Source organism: Panthera tigris, chromosome B2, assembly GCF_018350195.1.
Source record: "Panthera tigris isolate Pti1 chromosome B2, P.tigris_Pti1_mat1.1, whole genome shotgun sequence".
In the NCBI taxonomy this organism is placed as follows: domain Eukaryota; kingdom Metazoa; phylum Chordata; class Mammalia; order Carnivora; family Felidae; genus Panthera; species Panthera tigris.
Genome location: NC_056664.1, coordinates 53,816,683 through 53,829,104, shown reverse-complemented (window position 1 = coordinate 53,829,104; position 12,422 = coordinate 53,816,683). Strand labels below are relative to the sequence as shown.

The window sequence follows — 12,422 nt, the reverse complement described above, 5'->3', positions numbered from 1 at the left end:
CACTCAGATTCAGTCCAAGACTATCTTATACATCCTTTATTATATTTTACAGTCTCCTGAACACTTAAGAGACTGAAGGTATATTTAAGCAGTAGTGTTGCTATTATAGAGATTGAGGAAATTTTTAAAAAGCCTCCTTTAGAAAGCAAAGCAAGGTATCAACTAAGATTATAGGATGAATTTTAAAAGTAATTTCCAAAGGAATAGGCTATTTCCAAATAGTTAATGTCATTGTCCATGTTTTAAAGTCAGTGGTAAATATGCCATAGTATTTTAAGAGCTCAATGGTTTTATGACCTTGCTCTGCCAGTGTACCTAAGTTTTACTTTTCTTACCTGCAAAATATGGATAATATCCACTTATAGGATTTTTTGAGGATGAAATGAGATGATGTATGTAAAGCAATTAGCTTAGGGCTTAGCACATAGTAAAAACACCCCCAAATGGCAGCTATTACTGCATAGATTTTCATGTCAGCTACAGTATTTTGGATCATTTGCCAGTATTGTACTGTATGATATTCTTACTATGCCTTGGACCTTCCTAAGTATAATGATTTTCCTCTTTTCAAATTGAATTTTGACCTTTTCAAAAGTCTGGAATTCACTGAAGACAAGGAAATATCCAATACTCCATGAATGGTGATGTTTATATTGGCTTGGCCGGAGGCCAGGTGGCAAACAGCATTCAAAAGCAGACATAAATTTTTTTCTTTAGAAGAGGCCACATGGTACTCTTTGCCTGCATCAGGCTCCCATGGATATCAATGGGTGTTATGTGTGTAGAGCAAGGGAAAGGTCTTGCTCCTAAAAAGTAGAGCAATGTGCTATCTGAGATAAGTTAGTATGTTCCCATGAGCTCATGTGTGTCCTAAAAGATGTCTTTGTCTTGAGGTCCTTAGGGTCTGGCTAGCAGTGAAGAGTCAATATTTGGTATATTTTTCAGTGGTTGAGTGTTACTAGGATGTTCTGAGTTTGTCAAAAATCTAGTGGTATTAAAGTCCAAACAAAAATATTTATCAAAATCTTACATGCCTCTACTTTGTTTAAGTGATATTTGCTGAATTTGTTCCTCTTACCAAATTTAAATGATTTATTTAAATATCTTTTCCCAAGAGTTTTAAGACAAATGGTACTTGAATCCATAAATTTAAGAACCTTTTTGCTCATAGTCTATGGACATCAGGAAATGTAATCCTTATATTTCTCATTATAATGTCATTGAGTTCATGTCATGATTCATTGTACTTAGAATGCTGTTTTCAAACCTGTCTTCTGATTATTCCTTAAATATAAAATATAAACAGATTAATGAAAACACAATTAGTAAAACTGAGAGTAGTGTTAAGAAAGTAGAAATCAGCAGGGTGCCTGGGTGGTTTAGTCCGTTAAGCATCTGACTTAGGCTCAGGTCATGATCTCGCCATTTGTGAGTTGGAGCCCTGGGTCCGTCAGGCTCTGTGTAACCGCTCAGAGCCTACAGCCTGCCTCGGATTCTGTGTCTCCTTCTCTCTCTGCCCCTCCCCTGCTCGTGCTCGCTTGCTTGCTCTCTCGCTCTCTCTCAAAAACAAAAATAAAGACATTAAAAAATTAAAAAAAAAAACGAAATTAGGAATCAGCTTTAGTTTCTCCCTTGAGGTTTATTATGTGACATGTCCTTAAGATTAGAACACTTAGTAAGTTTCATGTCATTTCTTTTCACTCATCGTTATGATTCATTTTCCTAAGAGTTTTTCAACAATTTTATATGTAGAAACCCTTTATGAATACGTCAAGAGTCTTTGGTTTCTCCATGTAGTTACAAAGATGAAGTTGCATGTTCTAGGGGAAAAGGAGGGTATTAGTTTTTTGTTAAGTTTATTTATTTTTTTTAGAGAGATGGTGAGAGCGTGCATGCAAGTAGGGGTGGGGCAGAGAGAGAGAGGGAGAGAGAATCCCAAGTAGGCTGGGCACCATCAGCGCAGAGCCCGATGTTGAGCTTGAACTCACGAACTGTGAGATCATGACCTGACATCATAACCTGCATTAGGTGTTTAACCAACTGAGCCACCCTGGCACCCCGGAGGGTTTTAATTTTTATCTGAACATTTGTAAGAGGAGAACATTTCTGATCCGTGTCTAGCTTGTGAATAATACATATTAAGCAAATACATACTCCTGATATAGAAAACAAAGTTTTAAGGGCCTTTTTATATCATTATTTTATTAGATCTTCTCAGTAATGGTATTTTTTCACTTTACAGCAAAGTAAACGGAGTCTCAGTGAGTAAAATGATTTGCTTAAGTGTAGCAATTGACATTCCTTAAACAAGCTTCTCCCAAGTATAACTGAAAAATAGCCCTTGAGATGGGGAGATGGGACAATTAAAAAAATGCATTGTTTCACTCTGGATGTGGTCCTGGAGCAAAAAGAGGACTTTATGAAAAAACTAGTGAAATCCGAATGAAGTCTGGAGTTCAGTTTTTAGAAAATGTGTAAAGAGTTAAAATTCTTTGGGGGCACACAGGACAAAATTTCTGAAGACAACTGAGCAGATGAAAATCTTGCATGTGTACAAGTAGATACAAGAGGCTTTTTCAAATCCTGTTGCTTTTAATAGAGAAACTTTGGAAATAACCTAAATGCCTGTCAATATTATAATGGATAAATAAGTGATTTTATAATTGGGCAGTGAGTACTATATATCAATTAGAAAAATGAGCTAGAATTGTATCAACAGACTTAACTTTTAAAGTTAATTTCAGTGAGTATAGCAGACTATTAAAAAAACCCTTTTTTTGGAATATGTTTTTAAATACATTCTTTATTTAAACATGATAATATATGCACATGGTTACAAAATCAAACAGTACAGAAGGATTTGTAATGAAAATGAATAGTTTCAGCTCTGGAGTTCTTCCCTTTTCTTCCCTTGTCCTTAAATGCCATTTGGAATCATGTTTTAGTTTTTCTGGTGGCCACTTACATGTCTCTAAATGAAATGTTTATATTATTTTAAAAAATATGCTGTCTATAGACATGTTCTATTTTTGTTGTGACAGATGAAGATGTACCTTGCTTATAGACTGCTTTTGTTTTTTATAATTTAGTCTTATTTTTCATTGGATCCGTTTTTAAATGGATCATTCTTGTAATTTAAAAGTGAAATAGTTCTATAAAACTTATTACAAGAACCAGCAGTCCCTTCCATAACCATTTATGCCCACCACCCCAACTATTGTTTGCACCTAGAGGCAAGTACTGTAGACTTCTGTCTGTTTTGGAATTTGAATTGTATCATTAAATAATAGATTTTTAGATTGCCTTATTGTTTTTTTGTTTTATGCATTGTATATTGGATTCTTTCTGTGGAGGGTGAGCATTTAACCCACTCTACCCTCTTCTGCCATCAGACACATCACACCCCCAATCCTGTCCTCCAGTGTAGTTGTGTCGTTCTTTTGTCCAGATCATTGCTGTGTGTTCACATTATTGTTTAGTAAATGCTATTTACACTGAGGGCACCGAGTAAAATATGACTTTTCTCTTCTTGTACAACTTCTTGTGTTCTCTGGAGTTAATAATTATCTTTCTTCTTTGCTTAGTTTTCTAGGGACTTATCACAAATCCATCCCCAGATTGTCCCCAGTTGTTAAAATTTTCTCTCAATACGTTCAGATACATGAGGTATTTTATCTTTTTGTTTACTGTCCTCACAGAATTGTGGGAATCCATTCTGGATTGGTTGCCCTGTATCTCTGGGGCACTTATCCATCATTCTGGGGATACCATTTGCCTGCCCCTGTGTTAGTTCCTTGTTTGCTGCATTCCATTCCTTCCTCTTCCTTGGTTTACAGCCTTCTTTTGGTGAACTACCTTTGTAAGTAGTATCCTGAGGAAAGATGCAGGGAACATAATCTTGTGAGACCTCAGTGTTCTGGAAAAGTTTTTGCTATGTGCTTACACTTAATTGCTACTGTCTAGATTCAGAATAAATTTTCCTTCAGAATTTTGAAAGTGCTGACGTGTTATCTTTTAGACTTTTCATTATTGCTGTTAAAAAATCTCAAAATTGTTCTCCCTCCTTCTCTCTCTCTGTTTTTCCTTAGCTTCAGGGCAAATTTAGGATGGTGGTTCTCAGTCCTGGCTGCACTTGAGAATCATTTGGGAACTTAAACCAAATCTTAGTATGAGAGATTTTGAGGTAGTTGTTCTGGATGGGAGCCAAAACATGGTAATTCTATAAAGCTCCCTAGGTAATTCAAATATGCAGCCAAGGCTGAGAACTACTGTTTCAAGATCTTTTTCTCCAATATGCTAAAATTTCACGATGATATGTTGTGATGTGGGTCTCTTTTCATCCATCGAGCTACACACTTGATTGTCCCATCAATATGGAGACTTACATCCTTTAATTTTGGGAAGTTGTTTTTTCACATTAGAGTACTTAACAATTCAAGTATTTTTATTTGAAGTACAATGAGTTAGCATTAAGGCAGGTATCTTGGGTATCTGCACTTCAGGTAGATCTCTTAGAAGACCCATTCAAGGAAATTCACTTAATCCACCTTACAGAAGCCCATATCCTTCACATACTGATGGAAACACTGGCGGTACATATTGAGGCTGTATTTCTGGATCAGATTGTGCTAGTTTGAGCAGACACATTAAGAGCGAGATCCCTGGCCAGATATCCTCAGATGGCCCCAATAGAGCTTCTGATGACCCATCTTGCAGTCTCAGATGCTACAAGGCAAAAGGAATTTTGGGAAGTTTTTTATTTCCTTTTCTCAAGTTACCCTGTTGTATTGTTTGTAGGTCCTCTGCTTGTCTCTTTTATTTTCTGTAGTTTATTCCTGTTGTTTTGGTTTCTAAGTGATTTCCTCAGTTTGACCTTTCAATCCTTCCACTGAAATTTTTCGTTTCTGTTTTTATTTTCCAAGAATTCATTTTTTATGGACTAACATTCTCCCCCCGACTCTGATCTTTATTGAGATAAAATTGACATATATCCTTGTGTAAGTTTAAGTTATACAATGTGATATTTGATATATGTACATATTGTGAAGTGATTACCACAATAAGGTTAGTTAATACATCCTTCAGTTCACATAGTTGGTTAGCATGTTCTTTTTTGTGATGACAACATTTAAAATTTACTCTTTTAGCAACCTTCAAGTATGAAATATAGCATTAGCTATAGCCACCATGCTGCTTACTCATTTTTCTATTGAAAGTTTGTAACCTTTTGACCAATATCTCCCCATTTCCTCAACCCCCTGGCAACCATTCAGTCTACTCTCTGTTTCTGTTGAGTTAGGTTCTTTTCTTTTCTTTTTTAAATGTTTTTATTTATTTTTGAGACAGAGAGAGACAGAGCATGAGCGGGGGAGGGGCAGAGAAAGAGGGGGACACAGAATCTGAAACAGACTCCAGGCTCTGAGCTGTCAGCACAGAGGCCGAGGCGGGGCTCGAACCCATGGACCGTGAGATCATGACCTGAGCCGAAGTCCAAGTCAGACGCTCAACTGACTGAGCCACCCAGGTGTGCCCCGAGTTAGGTTATTTTAGACTCCACATATAAGTAAGATCATACATTTGTGTTTCCCTGCCTTATTTTACTTGGCATAATGCTCTCAAGGTTCATACATGTTGTTGCAAATGGCGCTCAACCCAATGACCCTGGGATCACATCCTGAGCCGAAATCAAGAGTTGGGTACACAACTGACCGAACCACCCAGGCACCCCTGCTCTAAGTTAATTTTTAAAAATCTATTACTTGTTTTAGTCCCCTCCTTTAACATTCAAGGTTTTCCTCAGAAGTTTTCCTTGGCTGCCTGCTTACTCATGTTTAAAAGCTGACTGTGGAAGCTCTTGCTGTGTGATAGACTTGTCAGTCTTAGCCTTTACTGTGGAATAATCTGCCTGGGCCATTGTGCTGCGGGGAACCTTGCTATCAGTGTCTCAAGGTCCTCTGTCATGGGCTGGTCAGATTCCGCAGAGAATAATGCTTTCAACTCCAGCTGAAGGAACTGAGTGGGCAGGAGATGGTTGGAAGCTGTTCGTTTTTAGTATATGAACTCATACTTAGTCTCCTGTCTTATCTGTGTCTCGTCATGCAGATTAGAGACCCTGTCTCTGTTTCACTCTCTCCAGACAATAAATCTCGCCTTTTGGGGGCTGGGAAATCATCTGAGGGACGTAAATCTGCTTCTTACACCTTGCCCATCTGTTTCAAGTCCCACCTCCACCGTAATTTCCAAGGTTACCTGGTACCATGAATTTCTGGTGTGGTTTTTGGGAGTTTCAAGGTATGAATCAGGTTCGTTGTCTCAGCTTTCCTCAGGACTGGCTTAGGATTCAGTTCTCTGTTAGTTCAGGTACCACCAGTCCGTTTGCTTTCTAGCTCCCAAATGTTTTTTTTTTTTTTTTTTTTAACAATTTCTTTTCCTTTCTCCTTGTTTTTGGGGTGTATCCTACAAACAGATCCAATTACTGTCAGTGTAATGTGTTTTCAGCAGAGAGGGGAGGTAAGCTGTTAGTTCAATTTGACCTATTCAATCAGAAACAAGTAATGTGATTGTAAATGAAATATAAAGAGATAGTGAAAGGCTTTAGACTGTCATAATGATTCCATTTTGCATGTCAAGTCTGAATTTCAGATTACTTGGTAAATGTAATGTCTGCAGAGGTCTGGCAATAGCTGGTGTTTGCTGTTCTTTGGTGGAGGATCATGCTGTAATTAGTAGGACTGAAAGTTAAATTTGGAAAAGTTATTTAAAGTCTTCTGCTGCAATGCAGGTTGACAGCCTGTATTAAAATAAAATGTTTAGTTTAGAAACCTTAAAAACACTGTGCGGTTTCAAAAAATTAAAAAAAAAAGGGGGGGGGGGCGCCTGGGTGGCTCAGTCGGTTAGGCGTCTGACTTCAGCTCAGGTCATGATCTTGCTGTCCGTGAGTTCAGGCCCGCTTAGGGCTCTGTGCTGACAGCTCATAGCCTGGAGCATGTTTTGGAGTTTGTGTCTCCCTCTCTCTCTCTGCCCCTCCCCCGCTCATGCTCTGTCTCTGAAAAATGAATAAACCTTAAAAAAATTTTTAAAAAACAAAACAACAACAACAAAAACACTGTGCAGTTTCAACGAAAGAGCTTGAATTATTATCCTTAAATCACTCATTGACTATATTAGGATTTTTAAACATTCTCTTTTCTCAATCTCATGTGTACCTCAACCAGATGTCACAAAGAATACTCATAGATTACAACTCCTATCTATTTTTTCATTGTACATTTAAAGTATAGACTCTATAATGTAATAGTTCATTTTAAGACCTTTAGGGAATTGGTACAGGATCTTAAGGGACTTTTAATAAATACAATTTTTTGGGGGGGCATTTTACTTATTACTTCTGTGTCAGGGGCAATGTGTACATTCTTCACTGCATATTTGTTCAAGTTTAGAAAGCAGGTCCTTTTTTTCTTTTTAAATATATGAAATTTATTGTCAAATTGGTTTCCATACAACACCTAGTGCTCATCCCAAAAGATGCCCTCTTCAATGCCCATCACCTACCCTCCCCTCCCTCCCACCCACCATCAACCCTCAGTTTGTTCTCAGTTTTTAACAGTTTCTTATGCTTTGGCTCTCTCCCACTCTAACCTCTCTCTCTTTTTTTTTTCCTTTCCCTCCCCCATGGGTTCCTGTTAAGTTTCTCAGGATCCACCTAAGAGTGAAAACATATGGTATCTGTCTTTCTCTGTATGGCTTATTTCACTTAGCATCACACTCTCCAGTTCCATCCACGTTGCTACAGAAGGCCATATTTCATTCTTTCTCATTGCCATGTAGTACTCCATTGTGTATATACACCACAATTTCTTTATCCATTCATCAGTTGATGAACATTTAGGCTTTTTCCATAATTTGGCTATTGTTGAGAGTGCTGCTATAAACATTGGGGTACAAGTGCCCTTATGCATCAGTACTCCTGTATCCCTTGGGTAAATTCCTAGCAGTGCTACTGCTGGGTCATAGGGTAGGTCTATTTTTAATTTTTTGAGGAACCTCCACACTGTTTTCCAGAGTGGCTGCACCAGTTTGCATTCCCACCAACAGTGCAAGAGGGTTCCCATTTCTCCACATCCTCTCCAGTATCTATAGTATCCTGATTTGTTCATTTTGGCCACTCTGACTGGCGTGAGGTGATATCTGAGTGTGGTTTTGATTTGTATTTCCCTGGTGAGGAGCGACGTTGAGCATCTTTTCATGTGCCTGTTGGCCATCTGGATGTCTTCTTTAGAGAAGTGTCTATTCATGTTTTCTGTCCATTTCTTCACTGGGTTATTTGTTTTTCGGGTGTGGAGTTTGGTGAGCTCTTTATAGATTTGGGACTAGCCCTTTGTCCGATATGTCATTTGCAAATATCTTTTCCCATTCCGTTGGTTGCCTTTTAGTTTTGTTGATTGTTTCCTTTGCTGTGCAGAAGCTTAGAAAGCAGGTCTTTTTTTTTTTTTAATTTTTTTTTTAACGTTTTATTTTATTTTTGAGACAGAGAGAGACAGAGCATGAACGGGGGAGGGGCAGAGAGAGAGGGAGACACAGAATTGGAAGCAAGCTCCAGGCTCTGAGCCATCAGCCCAGAGCCTGACGCGGGGCTCGAACTCACGGACCGCGAGATCGTGACCTGAGCTGAAGTCGGACGCTTAACCGACTGAGCCACCCAGGTGCCCCAGAAAGCAGGTCTTAAATCACAACGTATTTGCTGAAATGAGAATAAACTAGATTTTTAATGTTTACACTAACCAGAAAACTTTTTTCTTTTTGCAAATGGTTTTCTTTTTTTTTTTTTTTTTGAGTTTATTTATTTATTTTGAGAGAGAGAGAGAGGGAGAGAGAGAGAATCCCAAGCAGGCTCTGCACTGTCATTGCAGAGCCTGATGCGGGGCTTGAGCTCATGAACCATGAGATCATAACCTGAGCCGAAATCGAGTCAGATGCTTAACCAACCAAGGCACCCCTGCAAATATTTTTCTCCTCTTCAAAGCATAGTGTTCTATCTCTGAACCTCTTTTGGTTGTTAGAATTCTTTGCGGGTAGATTGCTTTCCCTCCATTTTTTTATTTTGAAAAACTTAAAATCTATAGAAAAATTGAAAGAATGTATACTGTGTATACCCTTCACCTAGGTTTAGTGATTGGTAACATTTTGGTGTGCCGTCTCCTTATTTTTAATTTTTATTGAATCATTAAAAATTAAATTTATATGTCATGATACTTTGTCCCCAAATAATTATGTGTGTATGTATTCAGAATAAGGACATTCTTTTACCTAATTGTGATACCATTTTCATCCCTAAGAAACTTGCCTATAATCGTATTTCCTAGATTTCTCCAACCTTTAGCTACCTAATTCTTTTCTATTTCTTAGGACTCCCAAGATCTAAATAAGGATCATATGTTGTATTGGTTAGTGTATATCTTTAGTCTCATTTATTCTAGAAAAGGTGCCTTCTTATCAATTGTCTTAGAATGTTCCACAGTCTGTTTTTTTTTTTTTTTTTTTTTTTTTAATCATTTCCTCATGTTTGGATTCAGGTTAAACATTTTCCACAAAAATGTTGTAGAGGTGATAGGGTGTATTTCTTACTGGATTATATCAGGAGATACATGCCGGTATATCCCATTAAATCTGATCACTTAATTAAGGTGTTATCTGCCAGGTCTCCATTGTAATAATATCCTTTTTGGGTACTTTTTCTCTCTTATAATTAATGCATTATCTGTGAGTAGTTTGTACATATCGTCTTCCCCAGTAGCTTTTTACCCAATGATTAGGATCCTTGATCCTTGCCTGATTCAATTATCTAATAGTAAAAATTTCTTTCTCATTTATTAGCTGGCATTCTTCTGTAAAGAATAGCTTTCCTTTGTCCCCTGTTGCCCCTGCCCCACTCCCTGTTTTTTTGTTTTTAAACTTCACTGTTGACTTATGTTTTCTTTTTTTATTCAGTGTGTTAGAATCCATTGCCATTGCTATTCTTTTGATCCTTGAATTGTCCAAAGTTGAACTAGTGGGAGTTCCTTGAAGCTGACTTCTGGGTCTTTTTACTATGTTCTTATTAATCTTTAAGCATTTCTTTGCTTTCTGGAATAACAAGATGTTTCAAGCTCACTTTGTGCTTTCCCTGCCCCAGATCTGGAATCAATTATTTCTCTAAGGAGTTCTAGTTTATTTCAACGGGGCTTTGTATTTCATAATCAAGATCTGGACACTAGATGTGCTTAATGCTGCCTGGTCATCATTGTTTCTAGGTCCTTTTAATAGAAATAGGATATAGATGTCTATTTTACAAATCATAAATTTATTACTGATACTCACTATTCAAATCTAATACCATGGGACCCTTTACCTTCTCCCATTCTTTCTTCATGCTTCCCAGAAACATTCATATGTTTCCCCAATTGCTGTCTCCTATAGCATATATAAAATAGTGCATCAGTTACTGCACCTTATTCTTACCAATTTTACTTGGTTTCAGGGAACAGAGATTTCACTCAGACTACTGGAAAAGGATTAAAGGATAAAGGATTTAGTGTGAGGATACATTGTGGCCTTGGATATAAGGCAGCCTTTGGCTTGTTCTCTTGGCCTAGAATGGTTTTTCTTGTTCATTCTAGGTGTCTCTGCTTCTTATCTCTCACCTTAAACTTTCCCAAGTGTGGAAGAATTTATTAGGTTGATTATTACTCTCTAATAAGTAGCATTCCTATTGGGCAGCTTCTGAGCAAAGTACCTTTGGTATTATGGGCCAAGGGCAGGGAAATGGGCATTTCTTTTGTTGAAAGCATCTGGCTGCTTTCTTTTGTTTGGTCTTTGTAATCTTTGGGTACATTTAGGTTTCTTGGGTTAGTACAAACCTATTTTTATTATTTTATTTTTTAATGCAGTTACAGACTCCTTCACCCAGGGATATGGTTAATGCTATGTTTTAAGCTCATGAGTAATTTAGAAAATAAGGTAATGAAACATGTTTTGTTTCTAACTTGCCAACTAGCACAATGTAGTTTCTTTCTGAACAAATTAAAGTAAATAACAGGGCAGATATATTTAGTTACTGATGACATATTCTTAGACGTAGCCCAAAAAGAGGAAAAAGGTGTGTGTTCTCTGTAGATTTCTAAATGAGAAAGTGTCCAAAGTGTGTAAACTTGATGTTCTGAGAATAATGGTTTTTATCTGCCGTAGGTGTTAGTGACAGAATTAACAAGAGAATTTGTAAGATGTAGCATAAAATAGTGAAAAGACTATAAGCTTTAAATTTTATAGACTTAATTTCCAAGTTTGGTGTGGCTTATTCAAATTTTTTGACATTGGGGGGCGCCTGGGTGGCTCAGTCGGTTGAGTGTCCAACTTCGGCTCAGGTCATGATCTCATGGTTTGTGGGTATGAGCCCTGCATCGGGTTCTGGGCTGACAGCTCAGGGCCTGACACCTGCTTTGGATTTTGTGTCTCCCCCTCTCTTTGCCCCTCCCCCACTCATGCTCTGTCTCTCTCTGCCTCTCAAAAATAAAGAAACGTAATAAAAAAAATTAATAAAATTTTGTGACATTGGGTAAATGACTAATGCATTCTGAACCTTATTTTTTTCTCTTTTGTAAAACGGGCATCATAGCACCTACTGTCTGTCATAGTAGATAGTAAGTATAAGTGAGAAACCATAGGGATTGGACAAAAAAAAAAATTTTTATTTTAACCTTCTGGCAAGTCAGAGATAACCAGCTCTGGAGAAGTAATGGATTCCCAATGTTAGCAAGTGAAAGCATGGCCAGGAAGAGTAACAGGACAGTCTCCAAGAAGTGTGATCTGAACACCCACGGAGCAGCCTGTGCATACGGAGAAGTGAGGGAGTGTCTCTAGCTGGAGGTGGACTGCTGGAACTCCATCTGGTAGAGGCTGAAGCCTGATACCTTTTGAGGTCAGGCAAGGAAGAGTTCCTGTTCCCGGTAGTGACTCAGTGATTCCATGCTCAATATGAGAACTCTGGGGGCTGAGAGGTGGAAGGGATAGACTTTCCTGTCTCTTTCTCTACCATCCCTCACCCCCCTGCCTCTGTAGGGTGAAGTTGTAAGCCATATAAAGTGGAATTATCTGCTCTTCTTAATAAAATAATTGGAATTCTTTGTGCCAAGGACTCCTAATAAAGGATTTTACTGTGTTTATAAATATTTGTAAATAAGCACAGTATTTTACATAGCAGCCCTAGTCATAATAGCTAGGAGTTGGAAGCAACCCAGATGTCCATTGATGGGCGAGTGGATAAACAAAATGTTGTTTGTACATACAGTAGACTATTATTCAGCCTTAACAAGTAGGAAATTCTGACACGTTGTGCAGCATAGGTGGGTCTTGAGGACATTATGCTAAGTGAAATAAGCCAGTCACAA

The 12,422-nt window shown here is 37.9% G+C and overlaps 2 protein-coding genes across 5 annotated transcripts in view; one reads left to right on the top strand and one right to left on the bottom strand.

Annotated features, from left to right (window-relative positions):
- Positions 1 to 12,422, top strand: part of DST (dystonin) — a 491,592-nt gene that overhangs the window by 164,298 nt on the left and 314,872 nt on the right. The window lies entirely within an intron of this gene.
- LOC122238657 (40S ribosomal protein S29-like) lies at positions 4,539 to 4,709 on the bottom strand. Its single transcript, XM_042986593.1, is given in 1 exon segment — positions 4,539 to 4,709. A coding segment is annotated over 1 exon segment (171 nt).